Below are 13,459 nucleotides of genomic sequence, written 5' to 3'. Positions count from 1 at the left end.
CTAAATTTTTTTCGCCTTATTAGATTTTATTCCAAAGCAGCCAGTGAGCGGCGATGGTGTATGAACCTGGAAAAACAACGGATGAACTGTGATGATAAACGCAAAAACGCTGCTTTTGCGCGAAAATAGGGTGGAATAACTTTTGAATGTTAAAAGTTCCATCTACAATTAGGAATGAGCAGCAAAATATTCCATGGGTCCTTTCTTCAGTCGTCAAATCTAAAGCGCGGTCTCTTGCTCAGTCCAAAACGATAACCTTGGAATAGGGGTAAGAAAATACAGATTATAAGTATATTATCTTACCCAAAACTAAGGGGCGTATATGAACACTTTCTTAAATATAGAGTACAGGTGGCACTTGTTTTAAACTTTTTGTATGAACATATTTTTTTCTTACTATCCAAATAGGAAAATTCTAGTTAGAAAAAATTGCCATTTGTAGCTGATTCAAAATTCTTTTTTTGTAATTCTTTATATTTTTAATTATTAAATAAATAAAAGTATTCAATTATTCCATTTTGTTATAGCATTTCGAGTGAAAAAACTATAGAAGAGACAGAAAAATATTGCGCTTATTTTCTGACGATACAAATAAACAAAACTATTTTTTCTATTTTTTTTACCTGTGAAGGTAATAATAATAGTGATTTTTAAAAACTGTTAATTATTTTATAATTAAAGCACAAAAATTTTATCTTTTGTCAATTTTCTATATTTCAAATAAGATTCACTTTACATATCAAGTATGCTCAGAATTTATCAATGAATCTCTCTCTCTCTCTCTCTCTCTCTCTCTCTCTCTCTCTCTCTCTCTCTCTCTCTCTCTCTCTCTCTCTATCTCTCTCTCTCTAACAATCATTTAAAAACAAGTAGCAAATATGCCTTATAGTTTTTGGTGACAAAATAGAGAAAAACATAGTAAAGCAATACGCATTTACCCTGAAGCCTGGAGAAAGAAAACTGGGGGACCTTGACACCAATCCGACCACAGCCACTAAGAACATTAACTGGTTCCACTTTCTCTCCAAGCATAACTTTCGTCGCAACAGCTACAAAGTTATAGTCCAGCGTCTTTGAGACAAATGGGAATGACCTTGATACACGAAGGTTGCATTCAATCACTTTTAATTCGTTCTCCTAAAAACAAACCGAGTAAATAGTCTGGAAACAATGTGGTAATAATTTGAACTTTTTTTAACTTTAATGATATTTTATGAAACGGGTACTTTAAATGAACCCTGATCATATATCATTGAAAAAACGTAATGTATACTGTTTTGTTAGAATTGAAGAGACATACTCCCTCCCAAGAGGAAACTTCCCCCGAAAGTTTCAACTCGACCCCCGAGCCGTGGGACAAAACAGGGTATCAATTCGTATACATTAATTTTATATAAGATACCAAACTATTTATAAAATTCATCACATTTTGATGAAACCGGATGATGGCATACAGTCTTTATATCCAGAAACTTTAGGGATATTTAGAGAAAAGACAATTAAGAAATGTCAAATGATCGACGATATGATTTGGCTTTGAGTAGATACATTTTCGAACTTGACAAGGTTTCAGCCACTCCCCACAACCTGTGAAGGCACTGCTGTTTTGCCACAACTGTTTCAACTGTTTGCCAACTTCAACTGTTTTGCCACATTTGGTGGACCTTGTGTTACCTGTAGACATACCTCCATCAACCAACGCCTTCTTGGATAATTTAAGGTACACTTCCTCTACACATGGCACGCACCATTTGATGTACACGATTTTTAAACTGAATTTTAAAGCGACTTACGAAAGGTCTTCAAATAGTCTTCGTGCGTAATAGAAGAAATATTTCATTAAAATAACGCCATAACGTTAAACACAACTTTAAAACAATACAAACCTATGCAGCTTTAGAATTAGCGCAAAAAAGTGGGCTATTAAATGTTTTTATAACGCCATAGCATTGGACACAAATTCAAAATAAAAGAAATTTACTAAACTGGAGAAGATAAGCAAAAGAGTGAGCCATTAAATTTATTTATGAAGATTAACAATGAGTGGGAATGATTGTGGTAAAAGGAAACCTTTCTCACAGGGATCTTAGCACTCATTAGGTCTTTAAATAGTCAAATTGACAAACAGAGGTAAAACTGACTAATGATCAGTATTACACCATCGAGATATGAACCGTATCAGCAAATTTTTTGTGCTTGTTATCACACAATGTTATTGACAAGAAAATACTGAGTTTAAAAGTTCTTCCAAAATTTCTTCCACTTCTTATTCCAAAATGATCGGAATAAGAAGTGACCAACTGAAATAAACTCCCCGTGAACTGTTTGGCTCATTAATATGATTCGTTTATGCCTTGGGACTATTATTTCTAAACCCAGCTCTTCTTCTGCATAATGCCAGGCTTGTACAAAAAAAATTTTCAGTGATAGATCATATGGAAATAAGAGGAATGTAGGGAAGGTGGAGAAAACATTCAAATATGAACTAAGGAGGCAATACCTTAGCAATTAGTTGCATATTAATTAGATTTAAACTTGTATTTACAGCTGCAATTACATTTACAAGCAGAAATACCTTATCAATTAGTTCCATATTAATTAGATTTACATTTGCGTTTACATCTGCAATTAGATTTACAAGCAGAAATACCTTAGCAATTAGTTGCGTATTAATTAGATTTATGCTTGGATTTACAGCTGCAATTAAATTTACAAGCAGAAAAACCTTACCAATTACTACTACTACTAACAACTCACTGCAGCACCAAGCCACCTGAAGTAGGGAAAGCTGCCCAAACTCCTCCTCTATCCTCATGTGTTTAAAATCTCCCCCTTAACACCCTCCCAAGAAGTTCCCATTTCCTTTAAATCTTCCTTTATGACATCTTCCCACCCCAACCGCGGACGACCTGCTTTCCGTTTAGCCCTAGACGGTTGGCCAAAAAGGACAATGTTCGGCACTCTGTCATTCTTCACCCGCAGAACGTGCCCTACCCATCTCAACCATTCTCTCAGTTACATATTAATTACATTTACACTTGAATTTACAGCTGCAATTACATTTACAAGCAGAAATACCTTAGTAATTAGTTGCATATTAATTAAACTTACATTTAGATTTGCCAACTCCAAGTAGTTAGTTGCAATTAGATTTTCAATCAGCAATACCTTAGCAATTCCCTACATTTTAATTAGATATATATTTTGTTTACAGCTGGAATTAGTTAGCTCCAATTAATTAGCTGCAATAATTTTTGCAATTAGTAATATCTTAGCGAATATTAGCGTACTGATTAGACTTATATTTACAGCTACTACTAGTTGGCTGCAATTAGATTTACAATTAGCAATACCTTAGCAATTAACTGCATATTAAAAGGTCCAGTAACTTCAAGATTCAATGCCACGGCTTTACAAATCTGGTGAATTTTTGCAAGAGTTTCAGCATTCAAATCTTGAGGGGGCGTGACCAATGTGGCATCTCCTGAGTGAACACCAGCATTTTCGACATGTTCACAAACTGCCATGCAAACCACTTGACCTTCATTTGCCACAGCATCTACGTCAATTTCCTGGAAAACAAGAAGATTATTAGCTATATGGATATCCAAGGGAAAACATAGAAACCTAAATAGACAAAGCGTTTGCTTTTTTTGAATGTACTGTAATATTAAAAAAAGACTGCAAGATTTTTAGATAGTACAAAACACAAAAAATGATTACAAAATGTCGTTGCATAATCTGTACGAAAAAAAATTTATTTTTATTATTTTATTTTAATTATTATATTATTTTGTTTTAAATTTATTTAATAATAAACTTAAAAGTATATTATTATTACTTTTACCGAAGACTACATGATACTGAGCCGAGGCCCATGCCAGAACGACTCATTATTTCAACAAAAAAACTGCTTGGGGACTAGGGGCAAATATCCCCATCCTTATCATAAGAAGAATTTATTATAAAGCTAATTATAAAGTTGAGTTTAAAAACACTTAAAAAATAATTAGTACGTGACAGATATGCTTTCTTCTATCCGTAAAACCATGACGTGACATGATATAGCAGATACCGGAAGTTGTGAAGCGAGTATTGTCTTTATAAAATCAGACCAATCAGAGTTAGTTTGTTTCCAATAATTACAAGAGAATGTACATTTCTTTTTCTTCTTTTATGCCTGCCTCCTACAGGCTCTTTGGCTGATGCAATTTTAGTTAAAATCTATGTCTTCATTTCTACTTTAACTTAATTACTTTCAAAGAGTTCATAGTAACAAACTGTAAGCAAGGAGCGACGCGGCTCAATGGAAACCGGAACTCTAAGAAACGGAATTTTGATACCAATATATATATCATAAGAATCGGCTTATTATGCTGATTCCAAATATAAGTTTCATTAAGTTTAGTGTTATCTATCAAAGGCTATGAGTCAGAGAAAATTCGCCTGATTTTCGAAAAAGGGGAGAAACACCCTCTAAAAGTCAAATAATCGTAATGAAAATCACACCAACAGATTCAGCGTACCAGGAAACCCTACTGTAGAGGTTTAAAGCTCCCATCTGCAAAAATGTGGAATTTGTATTTTTTGCCAGAAGAAAGGTCAAGGATGCGTGTTTATTTGTTTGTTTGTTTTTCCCAGGGGCGATCGTATCGACCTGGTGGTCCTAAAATATCAGGAGAGGGCTCATTCGAACGGAAAATGAAGGTTCTAGTGCCCTTTTAAGTCACCATAAAGTCAACTGGAGGGCAACTAGGCCCCTCACACACCCCTTTTTTCCTCCAAATCATCTGATTAAAATTTTAAGATAGTCATTTTGTTCAGCATAGTTAAAAGGCCCAATAAATATGCCTTGTGAGATAACATGACCCCCAACAGCCCCTGGAGAAAGGTCTTTAAGTTATAAGATTTGCATTGTTTACGTATAGTATTTGTTATTGGAAATTATGCATTTTTAGGATGGGGGGGGGTAATTTATGATGGGGAATCGCCACGGGGAGAATTTTCTATGGGGAGGGAAGTTTCAAGGGGGTGAACTTTTCTGGGAAAATTTTTCACTGGGGGAATTTGCCAGAATTCCTATATGAAATTGTTTGTATATGTCTTACTTTCTCTTTGTCGACTCAATTTTACGCGGGGAGATGTTAATGGTAATTGTCCGGGGTAAATTTTCACTGAATTGAATTGGTAAATTCACTAGGGGTAAATTCACAATGGGGTAAATTCACTAGAGGATATTTCCGGGAGGAGAGGGGAGATTTATCCGTGGAGGTGGAACCAGATTTCCTGGCACTATTTAAAAAGAGATAAAAGACAAGTTTTTTCAACTGAAAGTAAGGAGCAACATTAAAACTTAAAACGAACAGAAATTCTTGCGCAAATGAGGGGGTTACCACCTACTCAACATCTCACTCTTTACGCTAAAGTTCGAATTTTCTCCCAATTCTTTACTAACGACTCTTGAAACACAAGGGTTGTTTAATTAGAACAATAAGAAGCTTTTTTCAAAGGTACAAAAAAAATTTAGCGTAAAGAGCGAGGCGTTGAGGAAGGGGCAACCTTTTTATATACGCAATAATTTCTGTTCCTGTTAATTTTTAATGTTGCTCCTCACTTTCAGTTAAAAAAAACTTGTTTTTTATTTAATTACGTTTAAAGAAAATCAGCTTTTACCGAAAATTCAGGATAGTCTTTAATCGGAAAAAAATGTGAAAGTTGCTTTAAGCAACTTTCGCAACACTTAAGCAACATATTTTTGCTACCCTTTACCAAAACTAACCACCCTTTTTGAAAAGATGGATATTAGCGTCTCTAAAGTCTTAAATTTGGAAAATATGACCTATAAACAGGTACATGCACATTATCTCTGGGGGGGGGGGCATACAAATTTTGGAAAATAATAAATATTTCGACATTTTAGAGGCTTCAGATAGAAAGGAGAGAGAGGTAGAAAGACAGAAAGAGAGAGAGAGAGAGAGAGATAGAAATATATATATATATATAGAGAGAGAGAGAGAAAGAGAGAGAGAAAGAGAGAGAGAGAGAGAGAGAGAGAGAGAGAGAGAGAGATCAAGGGACAGGAAAGAGTGCGAGAAAGAAAGAAAAGCGAAAGAAAAAAATAGAGAAAGAATGAGACACTTCAGGGAGAGTAAAAAAGAAAAAATGGAAATATAGGAAGAGGGAAAAAGAGACAGAGAAGAGATAGAATGAAGAGAGAGTGTGGAAGTAAAAAAAAGAGAGAAAAAGAGCGAGAGAAGAATGGAGAGAGAAAGAGAGAGGAAATACAGATGGCTGGACTGAAACTGGGTCATTTATATGCCCGAAATGAAGAGAAAGGTATGTTATAAGTAAAATGAGACTTGGGTATCAAGACTTAAAACCTAATTTATTTGAATTTGCATCCATAATAAAGAGAAAAAGACCTGGATCTCGAGTAGACACGGACTGCTAGCTTACCTTTGCTTCAAGGATGAATTTCGATATCACCACCGGATGTTCTTTTGAAACAGCACTAGCTGTATTTAGATAGGATTCAAGGTCTTTCGCCGTGTGTGCAACATTCATAGCTGCACCACTAAGAACATAGGATGGTCGAACGAGGCACGGGTAACCAACTGTGTCACAAAATTCTTTTGCAGATTCAAGATTTGTCAACTCTCTCCACTTTGGTTGTAGTATTCCGATGCTATCAAGCATGCGTGAAAACTTGAAGCGATTTTCGGCACGATCAATCATTTCTGGATTGGTACCTAGGATTCTTGCACGCTTCTTGTACAGATCTATAGCAATATTGTTTGGCAACTGACCACCCATACTCAGCACAATTCCTACGGTATATGTTCTTTACAATTATTTAATTACTCTTCGTGTAAAAGAGAATAAAATTAAATCCACAAAAGAACATATGGGTATTGTCTCAAAGTAGATAAATTACTTAAATAGACGATAATACACGAACCACCTGGTGGAAAATTTTTCTATTTACTTCAAAGCCGTATCCAGGGGAGGGGTAGGGGGTTTGAGCCCCCCTCTCCACGAAATTTTTTTCCGACTCGTAAAGACGTAATAAGATGCATGAAAGAACATTTTTGATTCGTTTTAAAGTCCCCCCCCCCCACAAACAAAATCCTGGATATTCAATTATGTGTTTGAATACGGAAAATACATTTTGGTATATTTACATCACCACCAATAAATAAATGAAACCCAAAAGGAACAGAAATTACAATAATAAACCGTGGATAGATATATGTGTATATTGAAGACTGTTTTCCAGAATGTGGGTCAGGTTAGCTTAAGCCACATAGAGTATCAGACATTAGGTAGATCTTCAATCCAAATAACTAAAAACTCCCTTCCTCTTGACAACCAACTTTGAAGTTAAACTATTATCAAGAAATTGCTACACCATACTAGGACAGATCCAAAATATTGCATATATCCAAATTCTACATAATTTAAATTGCAATTTAATATTTTGGCTCTTAATCAGAAAAGCCAGGAATAAAACCTTTATGAGTAACCCACTTTAACCCAATGTATTTAATTAACCTACAGCCAGCAATTAACCCCCAGTAATATTATGTCAATTAAAGACGAAGAGGAATTAATTTTAAAATTTTGTAAATAAAATGAAAGAAAATAAGAGCGATGTTGAAACCTAAAACGAGCAGAATTAAATTCAAACAGTAAGTAAAACAAAAAAGAAAACACAATGAATAGAAAATAAACCCTAACACGAACACAAGTTAAAATGAATTAAGATTAAAGCAAGTCAAATTTCAAGTCAAATTAAAACAGGTCAAAATTTAAACACTCAGAATCTTCTCCAAAATAAAAACAGGCTATCACCCCCTAAACTCTAAATAGAGGACCATGATTTGCTCTTTACTAAAAGAAAAAAAATAAGCTTAAATAGTTTTTCTTCTATCAATACGACATTGAAAAATAGAGAATTGCTCGAAACTTCGATAATATTTTTTTGCGTCATTAAGTTTGATTAAGTTTTCACTAAATTTGATTAAGTTTACAAAAAAATTAAACTAGTTTGATAGTCAGACCTGTACTGAATTTTTGTCAATACTTTTTATCAACACTATTTTCAATTCTTTCGCTTGAAATATATATCCTTAGCAAATGTACAGAAAATCAATGTGTAATTTGTTTATTGACTAGCAGATTCAAAAAAACTTATGTAAATAAACCAAACAGATAGCCTCAAACTGGCCTATGTTATATCAAAAGGATTATTTAATCCTCAATTTCCTACTCTTTTTAGTTAAATACAAGCAAATGAATTTTTTTGGCAGCTTTTGAAAATGTGCCCTTATAAGAAAGAAACAAAAAATTAAAGCCACGAATGTAATTATTCTTTTAACTAAGTTTTTCGTTGTATCTAGGCTTGATTAATACTATGAATATCTCTTTTCATTTTGATGTTTTGACACACACTATCCGGAATAAATATTAGTGGCTACAGCTGTAGTTGCAACCTAGTGAAGAGCTTCACGGCCCATAGCAGCCGAAATTTCTAAAGTCGGATTTTGAAACGACAGAATTTTGAAAAAATAGTAATTTCAATTCAAATTTATTAATCAGGACGATGAGCCTTTATATAACACTATGATATAAAAATGACGTCAAAACGAGCTTGGTTGAACAATGACGTCATATTTAATATGTAGGGTCCTAAAAACAGTATGACACCAGTATGATTTTAATCAAGAATGACGTCATTTACAGTACAAGAAGAGTGTTAGAATGACATGTTTAGTTTATGATAAGTAATGAAAAGTGAAGCATACAGTTTTATATAGAATGAAAAACACTGAAACAATATTATTCGAGTTAAAAGCTCTGAAGTTAGAAGAATCAAACCGCAGAATCGTACCAAAAATGGGATCAAAAATTCATCAGCATAATGCTGTTAAAGAAAATAAAATGGCTGAAGATTCTTCGCGAACACAAATGGCAAGACATAACCGAAAGACATTACCTTCATTAATGGAAGAATCTGAAACCAAGAATGGTCAGATGATGAACTACCAAAATGCTAGGAAACAATCATCAAAGGATAGAATCGTGCCAAAGATGGGGTCCAAAATTCTACAACTTAATGATTTTAAAGAAAACGCTAGCAATCAATCATCAAATGACAGAATCGTGCCAAAGATGGGGTCCAAAATTCTACAACTTAATGATTTTAAAGAAAACGCTAGCAAGCAATCATCAAATGACAGAATCGTGCCAAAGACGGGGGCCAAAGTTCTACACCTTAATGCTATTAAAGAAAATGCTACCAAACAATCATCAAATTATAGAATCGTGCCAAAGATGGGGTCCAAAATTCTACACCTTAATGCTATTAAAGAAAATGCTAGCAAACAATCATCAAATTATAGAATCATGCCAAAGATGGGGTCCAAAATTCTACACCTTAATGCTATTAAATAAACTGCTACCAAACACTCAGCAAATTATAGAATCGTGCCAAAGATGGTGTCCAAAGTTCTACACCTTAATGCTATTAAAGAAAATGCTAGCAAACAATCATCAAATTATAGAATCGTGCCAAAGATGGGGTCCAAAGTTCTACACCTTAATGCTATTAAAGAAAATGCTACCAAACAATCATCAAATGATAGAATCGTGCCAAAGATGGGGTCCAAAATTCTACACATTAATGCTATTAAAGAAAATGCTACCAAACAATCATCAAATTATAGAATCGTGCCAAAGATGGGGTCCAAATTTCTACACCTTAATGCTATTAAAGAAAATGCTAGCAAACAATCATCAAATGATAGAGTCATGCCAAAGATGGGGTCCAAAATTCTACACCTTAATGATTTTAAAGAAAACGCGAGCAAGCAATCATCAAATGACAGACTCGTGACAAAGATGGGGTCCAAAGATCTACACCTTAATGCTATTAAATAAAATGCTACCAAACAATCATCAAATGATAGAGTCATGACAAAGATGGGGTCCAAAATTCTACAACTTAATGCTTTTAAAGAAAACGCTAGCAAGCAATCATCAAATGACAGAATCGTGCCAAAGATGGGGTCCAAAGCTCTACACCTTAATGCTATTAAAGAAAATGCTACCAAACAATCATCAAATGATAGAGTCATGCCAAAGATGGGGTCCAAAATTCTACAACTTAATGATATTATAGAAAACGCTAGCAAGCAATCATCAAATGATAGAATCGTGCCAAAGATGGGGTCCAAAATTCTACAACTTAATGATTTTAAAGAAAACGCTAGCAAGCAATCATCAAATGACAGAATCGTGCCAAAGATGGGGTCCAAAGTTCTACACCTTAATGCTATTAAAGAAAATGCTACCAAACAATCATCAAATGATAGAGTCATGCCAAAGATGGGGTCCAAAATTCTACAACTTAATGCTATTATAGAAAACGCTAGCAAGCAATCATCAAATGATAGAATCGTGCCAAAGATGGGGTCCAAAATTCTACAACTTAATGCTATTAAAAAACAGAAAATGTTCGTGGAGAAGATTCTTCACGAACACAAATGACAAGACAACATCAAAGATTATCTATACTAGTTGAAGAATCTGAAATAAGAAAGGCCAGGTGATGAAGTACCAAAATGCTACCAAACAATCATCAAATTATAGTCGTGCCAAAGATGAGGTCCAAAATTCTCTTAATTTATGCTCGTTTTGACTTTTACTTGGTTATTTATTAAAAAAAATTTTCGTATTTTGTTTTATTTCTTTATTGACGGTGATTCATGTTAGTTTTATGTTTAAAAATTATTTGACTTTAGTTTTGCTCACCTTTGGTTTAATATAGCTCTTTTCTTTTCTTTGGAAAACTTCTTTTGTTTAAAATGTTTTTTTTTCAAATTAATTTCTGTCTGTTTTCAATTGACAAAGTTTTTTTTATTGATTAAGAAAATAATACTTTATATCTTTTTGGTTTTCGCTACAAGAATCCAGATTTTGACTTACTATTTAAATGTTCGAAGAAATCTTGCAATAATTTTTAATGATAGTTGTACTTTAATGCTTTGGATTGATGGGTACGGGGAAGAATGTTAAAATAAATAGGTTGAAAATGTGCATGGTCTTCAGGGTTGTCTGAGGCTATAATTCTAGTCCCAACATGCTACCACCTTGAATATAGAAAATGTAAAGCATCTATTCTCCTCCGCATGCCATGAAAGCTTCAACTTAATTCCCTTTGCTTTTCCTAAGATATTGCAGATACACCCTTTTGACAACCTTGAATACACATAATGCATTTTTATTTAGTTCAATTTCCCGCTCAACATGCACTGACCATGTTAACTTAATATCCTTAGCCGTTCCTGAGATGTCACAGTTATCTCATCTTCAAAACATACTCCGAAGGTCCAACGTAATACCCAGATTTTTCCCTGGGAACAATCTGGTTACACATACTTTATTTTGACTTCAGTTTAACACCCCCCTCAACTTTACCCGGATTTTTCAACTTAATACCCCATTTCATTCCTGAGATATTGCATGTGCGATTTTGACAACCTGGTTGCACTTAAACTCTTTTGATTTAGTTCATTAATAGTTAATAGTAGTCATAGTAGTAGTATAATAAAACTGGAAGTAGTAGTAGTAGAGGTAGTAGTAATAGCAGTAGAATTAGCAGCAGTAATAGTAGTAGCAGTCGCATGCAGTCGCAATCGCAGTTCCAAGTAGTCAGTCACAGTCTAACAACAGTTAAGTGTCCCAGTCATCTTCTTTACAAGTAGACATAAACACAAGCAGTCACAGTCATAAATGGTCGCAAGCATAGTCGTAAATAGCCTCGGAAACAATAGTGTTGTTCTAGCATTATAAGTAGCAGTAGGAGTACCTGTAGTAGCCCTGAAAGTTTCAACTTAACGCCATCAGTCGTTCTTGATATATTGCTGGGACACCCTATTGACAATCTGCACACACATAGTACCTTATGGTTTAGTTTTAAAGCAAAATAAATTTTCCCAGAAAATTTCTTCCTTATACCCTATTCTAGTCTTAAAATATTCTGCCTGTGCCATTTTGACAACCTGGGTGCAATTAAACTACAGTGATTTAGTTCAATATTAGCAGTCAAAGAAGCAGTAGTTGCAGCTGTAAAAATAGTAGCGGTGGAAATATAGCAATAGTATGCATACAGTCAAGGCCGTACCCAGAGAGAGTGGGGGGGGGGGGTTGGAGAGGTTTGAACCCCCCCCCCCGAAATGTTTGTCTGACTCGTAAAAACGTAACAAAAATGGACACAAACAAATTTTGTATACGTTTTTTGAGGTTGTTTTTGTGCCAACCCCCCCCCCCCGAATTTTTTTTTTGCGCGAAACCCCCTCCGAAAAAAAATCCTGGGTATGGCCTTGCATAAGGTACCCTTTGGTTGGCTCAACATCCCCCTCAACATGCACTGGAAGTTTCAACTTAGTACTCTAAGCTGTTCCTGGGATATAGCTGTTACGCTTTTTTAATAACCTGAACCAACATAGAATGTTACGATTGAATTCAACATCCCCTAAAAATTCCCTGAAAATTTTACCTTGACACCTTAGCTTTAGTAGTAGTAGTAGCTGTAGTAGTGGCGGTCATAACAGCAGTATAAGTCGTAGCAGAAGTTGACTTAGCTCAACGCCCCCTCAATATTCCCTGAAAGTTTCACCTCAATACCCTTAGCTTCAGTAGTAGCAGTAATTCTAGTAGCAGTTATAGTAGTAGTATTAGTGTGCACATGGTGCCTTTTTTTCCCTTCAACGTCTTCCTAAACTCGCCCTGATCGTTTCAACTTGATATCCTAGGTCATTCCTGGGATATTGTTAATACGCCTAATGCCAACCTGCATGGACATAATGTGTTCTGATTTAGTTCAGCATCCCCCAAAACATTCCCAGAAAGTTTCGCCTTAATACCATTAGCCTCTGTAGTAGTAGTCGTACATAGCACTAATAGTAGTAGCAGTATTTACACAATGTCGTTTGGTTATTGCAACATCCATCTAAACGTGCCCTGAAAATTTCAAATTAATATTCTAGGATACAAATGAAAAATTATTCATACACCCTCGTGGCAACCTCAATGCTTATACGGTGTTTTAAACTACTTCAACGTCCCCCTAAATATTCCATGAAAGTTTCATTTTAGTATGCTTAGGCTCAGTAGAAGTAATAGTCGTAGCTGTAGTAGTGGTAGCAATATTGGTAACATGCACAAGGTTTCTTTTGGTTATTTCAACATCCCCCTCTGACGGCCCTAGAAGTTTCAACTTAACATTCTACGACGTTTCCAAAATATTGCTTTTGACAACCTGTGTGCAAACTGTGTGTTTTGAATTAGTTCAAATTCCCCTTCAACATTTCCTGAAATTTTCTCAAAAATGTCCTAAGCCTTAGTAGTAGTCGCAATAAAATTAGTAGCTGTTGTGGCAGTAGTAGTAGTGGTGGTT

At 34.8% G+C, this 13,459-nt stretch overlaps 1 protein-coding gene across 2 annotated transcripts in view; it reads right to left on the bottom strand.

Annotated features, from left to right (window-relative positions):
• Positions 1-13,459, bottom strand: part of r (carbamoyl-phosphate synthetase 2, aspartate transcarbamylase, and dihydroorotase rudimentary) — a 243,477-nt gene that overhangs the window by 94,711 nt on the left and 135,307 nt on the right. For both annotated transcript variants that reach the window (XM_089097829.1, XM_089097830.1), the window contains 3 exons: positions 6,457-6,827; positions 3,354-3,572; positions 939-1,137 (listed from right to left, as the gene is read on the bottom strand). In XM_089097829.1, the coding sequence (XP_088953955.1) occupies positions 939-1,137; positions 3,354-3,572; positions 6,457-6,827 (789 nt within the window). The remainder of the gene's footprint in view (positions 1-938; positions 1,138-3,353; positions 3,573-6,456; positions 6,828-13,459) is intronic.

The sequence above is a fragment of the Artemia sp. Qi Xiang Cuo genome, chromosome 12 (assembly GCF_049724085.1).
Source record: "Artemia sp. Qi Xiang Cuo chromosome 12, ASM4972408v1, whole genome shotgun sequence".
NCBI lineage: Eukaryota > Metazoa > Arthropoda > Branchiopoda > Anostraca > Artemiidae > Artemia > Artemia sp. Qi Xiang Cuo.
The sequence above is the reverse complement of the archived record's forward strand: the minus strand, read 5'-3'. Positions and strand labels throughout refer to the sequence as shown.